Below are 17,727 nucleotides of genomic sequence, written 5' to 3'. Positions count from 1 at the left end.
GTGTCATAGTCTGTAAGTTGAATAGACAGATTTGAGGAAACAGAATTATCTGTCTCAGAGTTAAATGTTTCATTGATAATAGAATTAGACAAATCTATGTCTAAAAAAAGATCGCTCTCAATGGCTTTTTTAGCCATGGAACGGGTAACTGCACAAGATGGGTAATGGTCATGAATTTCCTGCTTAACTCTATCAGATTGCAATCCTAACAAGGTATGTCAGTTATAAGTGGATTTACCACAACCTTAGGTCCAATTCCTAACAGTAAATTGACACCTTTAAATGACATGTAAGGTCTTATACCCACGGTGTCAGGGTCAGTAACCAAGTCTGAGGTTACATTATGGAGTGGCACAGAAATAAAGCCACACTCTACACCTGAATAAGTACAAGTACATTTGTACTAGAAAAAGTCTTCTCAGAAAAAAGCAGGACATCTGCCTTATAATAGATTGAGAAGCTCCAGTAGTCCTTGGGATTTTAATAGGAGTAGGTTGGGTAAAATAACCGATAAGTGATATAGAGCCATCAGATATAAATGACTGATTAACCTCCACGAAGAATCATCATTAGAGTCATTTACCTCTGTAACAGTATTAATATCAGAACAAGAGTTGGCTTTAGATTTCAGAGAGGTAATGCCTGTAGGTTTTGCCTTATCTCTTCCCTGCTTCCTCTTTAGAGAAAAACAATGGGAGATAATATGTCCAGGTTTCTTGCAATAGCTGCAAGTATGTAGAGACAAGGGTTTTTCAGCAGGTTTATTAGCTGTAATTTCAGCAGGTGTATTATTTGTAAATTTTGATTTTTAGGAACTTCCTGTATTAGAATTATTACCAGATGTTAACTTAGTATTTTGCGGAAAAGCGGGTTTCTTGTCGAAATAATTTTAATTGTTGAAAAAAAATTATGAATCAAAGCCTATCTAGCAGCCTCTTCTAAATTTTCAACCTGTTTTTCATCTAAAAAAGTTTTGACCTCGGTGCCAATACACTTTTTAAATTCTTCACTTAACATTAACTGCGTAAGTTTATCATAACCTGTAGCTATCTTCTTTGATGTGCACCACCTATAAAAAAGCTGCTCTTATATTCGGGAAAAATCAACATGGGTCTGGTCAAACTCCTTTCCGCAATTTCGAATCTTTTTCTTGTAAGCCTCAGGAACAAGCTCCTAACCTTTGGACATCACCTTTTTGACATAACTATAATTTGAGCTTTGTTCTATAGACGACTGTTTATTAATATCAGGGGCTTTGCCAATTAGAACACTAAGTAAATGAAGACTCAAAATTTCCTTTTGCTATTTAAGATTTTCTACTATTTTTTTCAAAATGCATGTAATATTTGTCAACTTTTTTCTTGAAAAGGTGGAGCTAACCTAATATGTTTGGTGACATCAAAGTGAGAAGAACTTGGGGGTTCTGCACTTGTACCAGTTCTATTTATTTTCTCATTTCTGATTCAAATTGCATTCGATTCTCTCTCTCTCTCTCTCTCTCTCTCTGTCTCTCCCTCTCTGTCTCTGTCTCTGTCTCTTTCTCTCTCCATTTCTAACTTTGTCTCTTCTAAATGAAATTCCATCTTTAAATTTTCATCCATGAAGTATTGAATTCTTAACTTTCTGCTTGAGCATGTATGATTTTACTTCAGATATGTTGTAATGTTTTGCAAGTAGAAGTAGAAGTAAATCAATCGTTTATCCATAGTCCTGTAAACACACCCAAATACCCAGAAGTGGACATGATAACCGGCACTCGGGCAATATAAGTTTAGTCACGCTAATAACCACTTATGGCTCGCTATTGCCGTTTAATAAGAGTGTGTTTTTTAGAATAATATTGTTTTTGAAATATGTCAATACCCATTCCAGAGAGTGAAGTGAATACAGATCATTACAACATGAAATTAGTAAATGTTTATGCTTCGATGGAATACGAAACACTGGACCCCGATACAGGTGTGTATGTTTTAAAAATATTTATTTTGATAATAGAAACGAACAAGCTTGAAGTCTACAGAAGTAGCTAATGTTATGGAAAGATATTTAGACAGACCGGAATAACGGGATGACTGAAGAACCTACACATACAGCCAACAATATAATATCAACTGCTATACAATGGAAATACCACATGAAAATCAACGAGGAGAATAATGATACAATGATTTACATCAAAACACACATCATTCACATGGTTCAACAATCATTATGTTGAATTAGAGATCACGACCTAAGATGATCAGGTACCAAACAATGAATGCAATGATGTTGTTAAACTGTTTTATCGCACACCAACCGTGCCTGTTCTCTAGATCATTATATTTGCAATCTGCCGGGTAAACTATATACTAACTGTGATCATATAATTACGATAAAAAACATTGCGTTGTTTTTGCGAAAATGGCTACTATGAAGACAGATGTATAGAACCGTTGATTTGAAATTTGAATATAAAATGAACGGGAGTTTTTTTCTGTTCATTGAGATTTGATTTCATGGATTTATTCAACCAAGAAAAAAGATCTGACCACAGGAAATGATATGTAGCACGTGATTATGCAGATGATTGTCATAAGAATAAGAAATATTCTATTCTCTTAAGGCATCGCCACAGTCACAACTCAATATCAGCTCATATTTTCAGGCCGAGTATTTATTATTATTATTATTTACCAGATTTTTATAGCGCTCTTTTCATTCATAAAATAAACGTTTAAGAGCGCTGAAAATTGCACTAAAGCCTTTTTTCTTAAAAATTGCACTAAATCCTTAACAGTTGGTCAAATTATCACCAACATAGAAGCATATGATGATTTATAGTAAATACGCCGCTTGTAAAATGTTTGATCCCCGTTTAGTCGAAAGTTTACCCTAAAATATTGAAATCTTACGCATAGTCAAACTCCATTATAAAACATATTACAAAGACAAAATTTGTTCTTTTTGAAGTACAATATGTTTACTACAAATTCTTACGGATTTTTTGTCGAAATTGTTCCTGGTTATTGCAGTAGAAACAAAAAAGGCAACCCCATGTAAATTTAATTTAAAATATTGTTTGTACATGCATAATTGACCACAGCTAGCTAGGTAAAGCATTACGCAAGTTGATATCACCTATTTATATACGTGTAAATTATATGTGAACAGATAAAACAAATTGGATAAACTGATGGTATTTGGATTTTTGTGTATAATTCAGTAACAAGGTAAAATTTCAAAATAATTCCCTAAGACTTTGTTCTTCACGGTCTGCTTTACAACTGACATTATTTTTACATCTATTGAATATATATTGAGTTTAAGATAGTTCTGCACGTTTGATAAACCGGAATGGATGGCAAAACGTCATTTTTCCGGAAAACGTAGAATAATGACTGGATTCGGCATACGGAAATGAAAATCATTTTATGAATTAATCGCAACATATGAGTAAATTTATTACAATGGCACTGTTGCTATATTTCTAAAGTCAAAACATTTTATTAAAACATATCACAAATTAAATAATTCACAAAAATGCCTTAGAATTAGTGTGAAATGTCCGGTTTACTTTAATCATGGCAGAACTACCTTAACTGCAGGTAAAATTACAAAATTTTGTCATTTTGGCAAGAGAAAATATCGAATAAAGGCAGAATACAGGTAGTGAAATGCTATCCCTTTACATGCAAATGAGCACATAGATATTTAGAAGATAATTATGACAAAATTATTGACTTTATTGTTACAACTTAGTCATCTTTTATTAATATGAAAATTTGCATTTATAATTTGAGCAAAATGACCGCCATTGTGGCGATGCCTTCAATGCCAAAACGTGCGCGAAGTTAAAAAACTTTAGAATAACTGCTCTATGTTAGAAACGATGTATGCGTTAGACAAATTGAAAAACAACATTTCCTCAGGCAAAGTTAAAATTTTGTACGCATATCAATCTATAGTCATCACCGGAAACTCATATGGGCGACTCCTTCATAAGGCTGTTAGTAACTTAGATGGAGAATTATGCAAGATACATGAAACGCTCAGACTTTCAGAAGATTTTGTTTGTTCTTTATCTTACCAGGTGTAAATAGACTAACCTCTATACTGATAATAAAAACTTTGTAAAATTTTAACTTTGTCATTTTTCGTTCATTTTACGAAATAGTGACAAATGCCAGTCCATTTTAGAGATTTTCTCAGAGAACTGATTGTAATATTATGATGTTGAACATAGGATATAGTCCGGCTAGTTCACATATCAAAGATTTAAAACATATATCAAAGTCTAGGAGCTAGTCTAAGGTGTAAAGTACACAGGGCTCTTATCTCAATGTTAGCGCTAGGACTCAAGGCCCTTGGTTTCTTAGACAGTGTTGCCTCTGGGACACTGTATCCGCTCTATATTCACCGTTTAAAGGGCAATGTATCAACATTTCTGATACCCTATGTGTGTATAAAGTAGTAATTATACGTTAAACTACTTTGTATTGTTGTCAGTTTAACCTTTATTATTCTGTTTCGTAACGTTGTACCATTTATCCGCTTTTAAATATCACCTACGTCCATATTTTGTTCCCATTTGCATTTTAGGCATTGATAAACAAGGAAGTAAAATTCAGTTGGATTACAGTTGATTTAACCTGATTTTTCCCAGTGTTACGCTATATTTCAGTGATATTATTGTTTGCTATTTTAATAGCTTGAGCGCAAAACGACAGATATAGGTTAAATTTTCGTGGGTGTGTGACGATTGTAACAAACGTAAACATGTGAAATGGTTAGAATAAGGGTTGGATTGAGGAAGTTTGTAATTTCTTGCAGTCCGAGTATACATTGATTCAGCAGCGCTGCACATCAACGAAAGTAACAGTTATTCTGTTGACTTAATATTATATCAAATTTAACTGCAAACGTAATATAGTATAACAATTAATTTGAATCTCTCAGTATCTGGAAGAAGTGCTATCTAGTTAAACAAACTTTTTATCTCCAACACTGAAATATAAGCACAAAATTGACAAAAAACTGTTTTAACGATTTATCGAAGAATAGCTCATTACATGCATTAGCTTCTAATATGCGGGAAAAGCTACATAAACAGAAGAGCCTTTAATAACATTAATTAAATATATTATATCCGGGGAATACGCTTTTCAATAGGTCTTATAACAGTACAAACACTTTCCCAGAAATACGACTGTCAAGCGAATGATATCGTGAAATACGGAAAGAACGAGTGCATATTTTACGATGCAATATAAATGATCGTTTTGTTACAATCTCATTTTACTAGTAATTTCACATTTTGTTATTTTGTACGAGAACAGTTATTAAGTTATGACTTTAATGTATTTTACACTACAAGGGTATCCAATTTACATTGTCTTCAACGTTTATCGGCATTTGTCATAATTTGCTAGAAATAAAAACAACAACAACAAATATATATATATATATATATATATTTATACACTAACTTTTGGGAAATCTAGCCTTACATTTTAATTTTTGAAGCATTTTGTTTAGTAACATGCAGTGCAAATGCTCCTCTCTAAGTTTAAACGCTGAGCTTGCGTGCTAAACATATTTAAATGTTACTATTGTATTCTGTACACCCAATGCATGTATAATTTATTTTCATAGAATATTTACTTCCTAGTTTAATTTTCGGGTGTAACAGATGTGCATAAGCGTGAATAGATATTAACGTCAATGTACACGCTAAAATATGTTTAACAGAAGGACAAGTTATAATTATGATGTTTACGAAATCTGATGAACCATTAAGGACACTGTGTGTTTTCATTCATATTCATTCACACACAGGACTGTATGGATGAATGCCTCGTAAAATAGGATATAAAATGTGTTTAAGCTGAAATACGGTATACGGCTACGTAAGTTTTCATCATACTGGAATATTTGATTTTTAAATGAAAAGTAATGATGCACGTGACACAAAGAATTAAACTTACATTGGCTGTTTGTCTTTTCGGTAAGTATTTATTGGTAGTTCTGCTAAAATGTTTTCCTACCTATTTCTCACTTCTCCTTTTACACTTTCTCCTTGGAACTTACTTTTTTAACTTGATCAAAATTGATAAGATCCCTCATTAGTTATTGTTTTTCAGTATAGTCGGAAATCTTTTTGTAACGTAAATTGTTTTCTCACAGGCATTTTTAAAATCTAATATTTATTTGATACATATGCACGTAATAAACTTACAAATAAAGAGGTATTGTAAATTCATCCTTGTATGTATACACATACCTTCGTTTCATTGGAGGCGTCCCTGATATATAACTAATATTTAGAGCAGTGTAATATCGGTAGTTGGTGGCGTACCAAAAATGTACCTCCTATTATAAGTTAAGATCTATGATGTAAGTAACACATTATCGCCAAATCACCACCTACATGTATGACAACATCCAAAATTCCTGTCGCGGTATTTGAAAAGGATACATGGGATATTCCCTGTTAAGAGCCTACAGTTTTGTTTAACATATTTCCCTAGGTTGAGCAACTATTTTCTAGCTGAATTTTGTACCTTCCAAGTTCGAATTAATGTTCAGCAAGATTCGGTTTTCCAACTTGCACTGAATTCCTAAATTGCATAAGCTCGTTTAATTGATAATTTAACATCGATTTATTTAATCAAATTACTGCGTGAGAAATGCGATAATGTATATGCAAACATCGGAAGAAAAACCTAAAAGTTAGTAAATAACTGGCGAAATCCTAGTAAAAATTAATAGCTTTTCCAGTCAGTATATATGATTTCGTTACTCTCTATATACCTCTTTAGCTCCACTGTTGTTAGGGTTTAATTCTTGGAAGGTTGTATTAACGTGAAAATTGCACACTATCACAGTAACAGATGGGATGTGTGGAGGTTCACCCTCAGTATATTGTTCTTGTCTTAGACAAGGAACTAAATTTGTATATGTTGCTATATTTCTCGATTATTTTCGGGCGGGACTACACACGTATAGTGAACTAATCGTGCGAGGAATTACAAAATTAAATGTTTCCTGTAAAAGACAATGTGCCACGCACAACTTTCAAACACCTGGCTTAAATTTGAAGGTCACAGTTGGTGGTTAAAAGTTTACATGGCACGAACATGGTCTGTTTGGTGTCCTGTCCAGAACTCTGCCATTCATTAAGGGATTGCGATCTGCTTTGCATGTGTGTTTCCCATTATAAATCCACGTGTCATGCGCAACACAAAGACCTCTAGCTCAAAGGTCGAGGTCACACCTGGAGATCAATGTCAAAGGAGTTTTGTTCTTTTTTGGTCAAGAACTCTGGCATAAATGTTCCCATTTAGTGAAAAAAGCGTGTCTTGCACAACATAAAGATCCTAGCTCAAAGGTCAAGGTCACACTTGGAGGTCAAATGTCAAAAAGGTTTATTTCGTGTCCGGTCCACAACTCTTTTATCAATTTAAGACTTTTAATATTGATTTGCACACATGTTCTCCATGAAGAGGCAACTTGTCATACGCAAACCACGGACCTCTAGCACAAAGGACAAAGTCATAATTGGGGGGTAAAATGACAATGTGTCTTGTGCAAAACCCATATCTGTAGCTCAAAGGTCAAGGTCACAGTCGGAGGTTGAAGGTCGGTTAGTTTTGTTTTCTGTTTGGTCCATAACTAAGCCACCCATCAAGGGCTTTTAATATAAATTGACATAAATGTTCCTAATAATGAGGCGGTTGTTCATGCACGAGGACGAATTTCATGTAGCGGAAAAGTGTGTCAAGGTATAGGGCTTGATTTTCAAAAAGGGGAGAAATGTGTAGGCGGTCGGGTAGTTCAGTCGCTAGAGCTGGAACGATATTCTTAGACCCCGGGTCCGAGTCCCGGTTTGGCTGCATTTTTTTCTCACCCTGTTTCATTTGTATTGCATGGCAGTACGTCATTAACTTGTTTTACCTAGTTTAAAACATGTCATTGCATGAACCAGTCAAATGCAGTAACATAAGTGCATCGCAAATCTTTTTTAAAAAGTATAATCGAATGTACTACACATACTCAAAATATCGTTTTCATTCAGTGTAGATTTGTAGCCATTTAGATCATTTGTAGCTCATTTGTCATTTTTAGGTTTTGCTGGATCAGTCTGTTCCTACACTTGTCCAGAAAATTGTAGGATATCACATGAAGCTGCGACATGTAACGTTGATACCGGAGAATGTTTACTCGGTTGCCAGCGAGGATATGCCGGACCAAATTGCACTTTTGAGTGTCCGATCAGTTGTGGCATAACGGACGAGCTGTACACACAGACTTGTAACGCAACTTCAAGCCAATGTTTGTTTGGTTGTTTGCGAGGATACGGAGGATCAGACTGTTCTGTTAAGTGTTCATTGACGTGCAGACAACCTTCAACTTACAACATTGAAACTTGTGACAAAACCGGTGAATGTTTACATGGTTGCTTTCCTGGTTATGTTGGTCCATATTGTTCTTATGAATGTCCTGAAAATTGCTCGCACAACATTCTTAGCACTACAAATATATGTAATTACAGTACGGGTGAATGTTTACATGGTTGTAAACCAGGAAATGCCGGTCCGTTTTGCTCGTACGAATGTCCTTCAAACTGTATGACTCCAGTAGATATGGAAACAGAAACCTGCAACTACACAAACGGTGAATGTATGCATGGTTGCACGGATGGGTATGCTGGACCAGACTGCTATTTTGAATGTCCTTCAAACTGCATTTTTTCATCTGAGAACGAGACGGGTACATGTAATCATAAAACAGGAGAATGTTTGCATGGATGCAATCAAGGTTATGCTGGAAACAAATGCTTTGTTGAATGTCCACAGAACTGTGCTCATACTAACAATAGAGGTGACGAAATCTGTAACGCAAAGTTTGGGGAATGTTTGTACGGTTGTAAAGATGGCTTTTATGGTCGAAATTGTACATACGCATGTTCTGCTGTAGACCCAAATTGCAAGCTATGTACTGCAAAGAATGATGACAGGTAAATATAAACAGAGTTTTAAACATTTCAAAATACCAACATATGGACTTGGTTGAACGATTATTCCTACAGTTGAAACTTGTGTAATGGTATATCGTTTTATTTCTGTTAGATACGATAAATATAAACAGACAAATATCCAATGGGGTAAGGCAAGGTTTCAAGAACGCAGACAATAAGTTGAATATTTCAAGGACGTAGCAAATGGTTTCTGTGATAACCTGTGCCTGACACCTTTTAGATAATACCGTCACTAGTCTAAAACTGTTTTCAATATTATCGATTTTAAATTATTGCTTTTTTAGAATATAAATGAGAAGCTTTACATGTTATGTAACAAATAAATACTTTGACTTTAATGTTGACAAACCATATTAATTGTCATATTTTCATTATGATCTCGTTTATCAGCCGAGAAGTACAAATCAGGACATTTTAAGGTGTTGTACGCGTTCATAGAGCGAAGTGCCAAAAGATTATTGACATGTCGCCATGTAGGACAATATAAATTTCATTGATTAAATCATACCTGATTCGATTTGTTTCGAACTTTTGAATTCGATTTACTCCTTCCTTCCTATTTTTTTTCTATCTACGGAGCGTCAGCTAATTATCATTATATGTCAAAAGCAATCATACACTACAAATAGTCACGTGACCAAGAAACGGTTAGCGGTAAAATAAATCGTAAATTGAATATCCTTGTTAATTTGAACGAAAATTATATCTTGGATTTCCAGCTGCTGGAATTACGCAATGGTTTAGGCACAAACAAGGCACCTAAGATGTGCTTAAGAAACCAATGCATCTTTTTACTCTATAGAACATTTGAAAAATATTTCATATTTGGTCTAAAACCTGTACTAAAGAATTCAACACTGTGAACATGTCTAAGTCGTTAAATGACGTTTTGAAGAACTGCGCTAACACTTATTGTATTGATATTGGGTGTTAGCACGGCAAAATCATCTCATAACGCAGCTTGAACATTTTTATTCTACTTGAACGTGTTTTGGGGTATAATTATGCTCCCGTGCAATTTTCAGCTCACTGTCCGATATTTTCTTTATTTTAAGAAAAGATCTGTCTGAAAATTATCGGTCTGATTTAAAAAATGGTGATACGCACGACCTGTAAACACTGGCTCGCCCTCTTTTAGGAGGCGAGTTGAAAAGAAAAGCCTATGCTACTCCGGAGGCGGTGCTCTTTTAAATGAACAATGTCGTTATAAATGCAAGAGGGTGCAATTGTAAGTAGCCTATAAGGTTTGAGAAGCCAATACTTATTTTCATACTAGTAAAAGACGTTATAAGTTGAATGAAACTGCAAAACACTTATTTTTATCTAGACTTAATACCAGCAACATCTACGCTAAGGTTAGGCGATCATATAAGGATAAATACAGTATGGTGGAAAAATATAAAAGGAATGAAATGGTTAGCATCCATTGCAAGCGTTGGATTTTTGTGAATAAGTATAAGAAATGTGTTAATTGTGAAAACACAATTTCTGTGGGAGATTTTGTCAAAATTGCACTGGATTTTCTCGTTTTTGGCAACAACCTTGTTTCACCTTATTTAGTGCAATATCTAAAAATATTTTTGTTCTGGAATTTATCCAGAAGCCTATGCTAAGGGTCTCATATTCCAAATTAAAAGAAGAGATAAAAAAGAAAAGGAGGATTTTTAATAAAATTTATGGCAAAGCAAGAATTATTCTTGTAAAGTAAAAATTGAATAAAGTGTGTGAAAAAAAAGAAAGTATATTTAACAATATAAATAGGAAAAGTGGAAAAAATCATGGATAACATGGGCTACTTTAATGCATTGTAATCCAAAAACGGATTAGTAAATTGAAATGGTATTGTTCTATTATAGATCATAAGTATGTATAAACTACCTGCATCAAAGTTAGGATTTACAGAAATAATCAAGAGATCATTTTCGGAAAAGAAATTGAGCCGGAAGAAATGATCCAGGGTAAATATGTAGTATAAATAGTGACAACTCAACAAACACTTTATTGTTTGTTAATAGGACTAGGTACATTTCTTCTCCTGCAAACTAAGCATGGAAAAAGTATGCATTATTACTAATGATCGGTTTGAGCAGTGTCGTAAATTGGCCAGTCATCGGTGATTTTAAAGACATAGTGCCTTTTTTTAAAATGTGGTTGCCACATTTTCCGCTATGCACATATATATATGAATTTCTTTTTAAGTCCTATTTCCAGTAAATATTTTCTCTATTATTTGTCAAAGATTTGAATATTGATGAACACAGTCAAACGTTGAATTGAATCTTGTCTTGATTACCTCCCTTTATGGCTCTAACTGTAACATTTCATTAGCAATATTAAAATAGGTCTTTTCTTCAGTTCATAATTTCAGCCGAGTATTTCTCTATTAAAAATTGCACTAAAGCCTTAACAGTTGGTCAAATTATCATCAATATAGAAGCATATGATGATTTATAGTATATACGCCGCTTGTAAATTGTTTGAGTATTGTTTAGACCGGAAGTTTACCCAAAAATATTGAAATCTTAGGCGCAGTCAAACTCCATTATAACACATATTACAAAGACAAAATTTATTTGTGTTTGGAAGTACAATATATATACTATAAACTCTTACGGATTTTTTGTCGAAATATTTCCTGGTTGGTTATTGCATTAGACAAAAATAAGACAACCCTATATAAATTTAATTTAAAATGTTATTTGTACATGTATTACTGACCACAGCTAGCTAGGTGAACCAGTACACAATCCTATAATATAACCATGTAAATTATGTGTGAACAGATGAAACAAACTGGATAAATTGATGGTGTTTGGATTTTTGTGTATAATTCAGTAACCAGGTAAAATTTCAAAATAATTTCCTACGACTTTGTTCTTCACGCTCTGCTTTAAAATTAGCTGTAATTATCTTTTACATGTATTGAATATATATTGAATTTGACTGCACGTAAAATTGCAAAATTTTGTCATTTTAGCCAGAGAAAAATATCGAATACAGGTAGTGAAATGCACATCCTTTTACTTGCATATGTTCACATAGATATTTAGAAAATAATTATGACAAAATTATTGACTTTTTTTTACCATTTAGACACTTTTTATTTTTATGAAAATTTGCATGTAAAATTTGAGTAAAATGGCGGCGCCACTGTGGCGATGCCTTAATCAACAAAAAGGCGATTTTAGTAAAAGTTAGAATCCACAAAATTGTCTATGTGAAATATTGTGATAAAACTATTGATGGAAATAGTCTCAGAATAATTTCTGCAGCCTATATATTTACTAGAAATATGTAAATATTTAAATAAACAATTTGAAGATTATTGGATACATAACTATTATTCTGTATTGCAAGTAACATAGATTTCTTTTTCCATTGCTTTGAAACGTCGAAATGTATAGGACTGAGTTGACAAATGGTGTTCCCTCAACAACTTACATTCTATAAACATGTTGTTTCCTTTGGGTGAAGAGCGTGTAGGGTAGGTCTCTATGTTTTACCTTGTATGATAATTGACAAATAGTGTTAAAACAGCACAAGATAAAAGGTAAAGGTATATTTCTCGGAAGCACGTATTTGTCATTTTATGTAATTATTGGATTAAAGCTAAGATAGCCACCTTCGCTTTTACATTTTCATTTGTTTGTCAATGATATAAGCCATAACATTGAATTTAAAAACCTTGCGGGAACGGGTATTAGCATACTATGTAATATTTACGACAGATAAATGAAGTATACAAGTACAACCGGATTGTATTGTGACTGCGTATTCAGAAGAAAGGGTCTAAGAATAAATGTTAATAAAACCAAATTGTGTGTTTTTTAATGTAGGCAGATATACTGTCATATATTGCTTGAAATGGTCCATCAATAATGAAATAATTGAGGAAATAAACAGCTTTTCTTCTCAAAAGACAAATTAACAAAATCCGATTATTTGTACAGCCACAAATAAATTTGGATGCAGTGTCTAGAAGAGTATCCTTTGATTTCAGGTCTATTTTTATGAGCTCCTAGTACCTTTTTGTTATATTGATCGGAAGTGATAGGAATTTTTATTTAAGAAAAGTTGCTGTTCTTCATATTATCAGATTTTGTAAGCGAATTAAGAAGGAAGACAACAAGATACAAATAATAGTGAATTGCGGCAAGATCATAGAAAGGGCCCCAAAATACTGAATCAAAATAAAAGAAATAAAATCTACAATTCACAACCAAAACATATATTTAGAAACTGTAGTAAGAATAATAGAACTGGTGTCTGCTGAGCAAAAATTGTCAACTTAATCAGTTAGCATGAAAATTTGAATATGGATATTAGCTACGTTTTATCCACACCAAAAATAATAAGGAATCACATGTATCAGAATGGCAAATGTCTATCAATGCTACACCTAAACGTAAATGTTATGCACATTTTAAGATTGCGTTTGAAGTTGAAAGTTATTTAGAGTAATATTTATAAAGACTGCTTAAGAATGTTTGGTAGTAGATTTCGTATATCATCGCATAACCTGGCCATTGAAACATGTCGTTAGATAGAAATGATAGATTAAGACAAATAATGAATCCGAGTATGCTTTTTATACATTTGTTTTTTGTTGTTGTTTTCTCGAGTTTTTGGCTCGAGCCTCAATTGGGGCATTAGATTCTACATGTGAGGTAGCCATCCAGCGGCTTACCGAACGTCGGTGGTTCTACCCAGGTGCCCGCTTGTGATAAAATAATGCACAGTTGGGTATGCGGGATCAACTCTGGAAAGTCGCTATATGATCTATAATGACGTTTAAACCAACAAATCAAAACAAACAAAGGAACCTTCCTTCGATTACATATAAATGTTCAATTGCACGACTAACGCATTTGAGAGATTAACACATATTATTGCAGAGACTTAAAGAGAGTATCTTAAGATAAAAAATGTTCATAAAACGCTCTGAAAAACTTCATATTGTATTTCCATTGCAGTAGTATTTTCTAAATTATAAGGAATTGGCGTAAATGTTGAGGCACTTTGAAGCAATATTATTTAGTTATAAAAATTGAATTCTTGGCATAGATAAAGCATCCTAATAAAGTTATTTAATTGACGTTTCAAGTGTGAGTATGTATGTGGCCAGTGCGGGATTTTAACTTATGACAACGTGATCACCAACTTAGCGCTGTTTCTTTTTGGGCAATGCCCGACACATTACAGGACATTTTATTGAGAACAGAACAAATTAAAAGTCTGAGTTTTTAATACGATCTTGTCTACATTTTAATTAATACACTGAGTGTCGGTGCCAATTCTAAAACAACTTTAACTGACAAATACTTTTCATGGTGTTGAATTCATGAGTTTAGGTTTGAGGCTAAGTACTTCTTTCTACAGGTTAAAGAAGACAAAATAAACTGCTTTCTTTAGTACACCATGTTTAGGTTTGTGTCAGATTATTGCGGGAAGCAGAATACGGACATTAAAATTACAAAAAGCACTTTCACGTTGATACATTTGGTCAATGGCTATTTTATAATGCATTTGTGTATGAACTGGACCACCAAAGTCGGCAAAGAACTGTTTGCCATAAAGAATTGCATTATAATCGTTGCGAAGACAATTTGTTCGGAAAAAGCATTGAATGTATGAAAAGCGAAACTGTCAACGCAAGTATTGCTCTTTTTAAATCATAGACTGACACTTATCACACAACGAGTTTGAGCCATATACCATATGGTAAAAACAACTAATATATGGTTCCCGACTACATGTATAAATTAAGAGCCAGAACTTAACTAAATGCATACATATACATACGCATTTAAGGTTATGCCAAAACTTTACTTACACTTTTGATGTTTGACTTAAATAAATACTGACATTATTTGCCTGGTAATTAAAAAATCAGGTCTGATATTATGTTTCCTTTAAAATGTAGTTCTTGCATTTAAAATTAAAAGACGGACGAATATCCAGTAGAAATCCGCTAGGGAAATGATTTTATTTAAATGTGGAAAAGAAAATAAGCGTAGAGTCAATATTGTTTTCTAGTGGAATCGTATGCGATGAATGCAGCAAAAACTTCTATCGAGGCAGTGGTAAATGCGTTGCATGTAACTACTGGTGTAAATGGGATCCAACTAGTCCTTTACCGACTTGCAGGGAAACTGACGGATATTGTAACTTCGGTTGTAAGAGGAGTCGCTATGGTTCGGTTTGTGTATTCAGATGTTCCTCTACCTGCAAAGATATTTGTCATAGAGAAACTGGTAGGTTATTGTTATTATCCTTAGATAGACACTTCATTTCACATTTAATAAAATGAATAATTCAGAAACATTAAGTATACAATTATATAAAACATATTTACTCAGAGTAGGAAAGGACTTTGTCTCCATGTTCATAAAGCTGGCTATATTGCATTTTGATCAGAGGTATTTTACTTTAGACAATGACAATTATGTAGAAAAATGGCAGTTTCAAAGTACATTTTTTTTCAAGTACCTAAATGATATCCTGCAGATATATCAACTTGAAATACGAAATATTTAGTCCAAATTGTAAGTCCAGTTTGATTCACCGATTCTGTAAAAGAAAGAAGCTAACATCAAGTAAACTATACTGGGCATTGGTCCAGTTTCCAAAATGGTTGAAATTAACAAGACTGGATTAGGATGAATTCTAAATATATTACCATCTATTAAATATAAATGAGTAATATATCAATATTTTCATCAATTGTTAAGAGACATTGACAAAAGCCTTTTACAGAAAAGTAGGCTCAAACAGTATTTTCTGATATGAAGTTATCTACAGCTTATATCTTTTGTTTGGAACTATTCATCAAATAATTTCTCCACAAAAAGAAATCCTCACTTTATTCATTATATTTTGGTTATTGCGTCTTGCATCAGAAAACGATTAAACGAAGAGATCGAAAGCTTGTGTTTTTGTTGTCAACATATCTACTTCAGTCGATACATCTCTTTTTCTTTCTTCTCCACTATCAAGGGTAGGGTAGTGCTGTCTATTTTTACCACAAACTAAAGGGACAACTGTAATGAATAATTTTTAATCATTGCAATTCACTAATACAATGTATGTGTTCTCGCGTATCTGTTTAAGGAACGTGTTTGGGAGGATGTAAATATTCAAGTTACTGTGGACCAACTTGTTATCTCGTATGTCAAGACAGTTGTGTATCACAACAATGCAACCAGTCTTGTGACTGTGTAAAGGGATGTAATCCTAACTACTGGGGAGAGAAATGCAAGCAAAACTGCAATGTAAACTGCAACAAGCCATTAGACGGCAGCATTGCTACATGCGACAGCATTAATGGGACCTGTCTTTCGGGTTGTAATGAAAATAAGTTCTGGGATAATTATTGCGATAAATCCTGCTCAGACGGTTGTTTATATGGAACATGTCAGAAGGAATCCGGAAACTGCACTGACGGGTGTACATCTAAGACTGTATATGGCTTGCGTTGTGATGAAGCATGCAATGAAAATTGTCTTGATGGCACGTGCGAGAGAGACGACGGTTATTGTGACGTTGGTTGTTCTGCAGGAAGCTATGGGAAACGTTGTGATAGGACATGTAATAAAAATTGTATAAATGGCACGTGTAACAGAGAAAATGGAAATTGCGATAATGACTGTGTTGTAGGCAGCTACGGTGGTCCGTGTGATTTAGTTTGCAGTGACAAATGTTTGAACAATACTTGTGAGAGAACAAATGGTAACTGCACTGATGGTTGTATATCAGGATACGAGGGAGTTTTCTGCGAAAATGTCGAGGACATTAAAACAATGTATTATAACAAACAAGGTAGGAAAACGATTGCTTACTTATTGCAGTATTCACTTCTAATCAGTTAATGAATTGTATGAAGCATGATCTACCAATGTTACAAAATGAATGACGTTTTGTAAGGAACGCAAATAATGCAATGACTTTCAAATCGACAAATAAGTGCAATGCAATGTATTGTCATATTTCAAATATTGCAGATTTGATGTGACTGGACATCACTGTAAACTTCTCTTAATTCATACTCACTTAGATTTTACAATCTCAAAGGCAGTAAAACAGTAAATTTGTCATTTTACGGATCAGTTTATATACGATATTACGTGAGTGTTTCTTTTATACTGACCTTGTTAAACGACGTAAAATAAAATGATAAAGTGAGATGCCCTGTCGAGCATGTAATCATTTAATTTCACTTGGTTTAATAAATGACAAAATGCAATTACATTAGTGTAATACCAAAAACTATGGCATGCCTTTATTTCACTCCCATGAGGTCAAATATCTCATGAAGAGAGTTTTACATAAAAAAAAACAGTATCATATCCATAATGATTTTTTTCCTTTATCCTTATGTTATAATGATAGCCCCAAAAGTTGAGACCCTATATGTGTATTTGGGTTGCAACTGATGTGGAAAGATGGGTCATTAAAGTAATCATAACAAGTTTATGTCATGTGAATCCTGCGAAATTAGAAAAGTCTAGACCACATATATAAACATAAAATGATTTATTTTATCACATATTTGACGTCGTAATGACGTAATAAAGCCAATACATAGATATGATTATACACTAGACTAAGTGTAATAAAGCTTTTTATTTTATGGTTTCCAGTAAACTATAGAGTTTTCTCAGTGAAATAAAAGTGATAATCCACAGTTTTGAAACAGTTACTGTAGATTA

At 33.5% G+C, this 17,727-nt stretch overlaps 1 protein-coding gene across 1 annotated transcript; it reads left to right on the top strand.

Moving 5' to 3' along the window:
* Nucleotides 1-1,853: 1,853 nt before the first annotated feature.
* LOC128554811 (multiple epidermal growth factor-like domains protein 6) lies at nucleotides 1,854-16,887 on the top strand. The gene is made up of 6 exons (XM_053536124.1): nucleotides 1,854-1,959; nucleotides 8,107-8,998; nucleotides 10,347-10,434; nucleotides 10,876-10,882; nucleotides 15,056-15,273; nucleotides 16,243-16,887. The coding sequence occupies exons 1-6, from the start codon at nucleotides 1,854-1,856 to the stop codon at nucleotides 16,885-16,887; spliced, it is 1,956 nt and encodes a 651-aa protein (XP_053392099.1).
* The last annotated feature ends 840 nt before the right edge of the window (nucleotides 16,888-17,727 follow it).

This window comes from Mercenaria mercenaria, unplaced genomic scaffold, assembly GCF_021730395.1.
Source record: "Mercenaria mercenaria strain notata unplaced genomic scaffold, MADL_Memer_1 contig_766, whole genome shotgun sequence".
NCBI classification, from domain to species: domain Eukaryota; kingdom Metazoa; phylum Mollusca; class Bivalvia; order Venerida; family Veneridae; genus Mercenaria; species Mercenaria mercenaria.
The sequence above is the reverse complement of the archived record's forward strand: the minus strand, read 5'-3'. Positions and strand labels throughout refer to the sequence as shown.

Excerpts from the sequence above, each read along its gene's own strand:
- LOC128554811 (XM_053536124.1), top strand. The coding sequence starts at position 1,854 with ATGTCAATACCCATTCCAGAGAGTGAAGTGAATACAGATCATTACAAC. Across the intron at positions 1,960-8,106 it reads AACACTGGACCCCGATACAG|GTTTTGCTGGATCAGTCTGT; the intron begins GTGTGTATGTTT and ends TGTCATTTTTAG. Across the intron at positions 15,274-16,242 it reads TATTTGTCATAGAGAAACTG|GGATGTAATCCTAACTACTG; the intron begins GTAGGTTATTGT and ends GACTGTGTAAAG.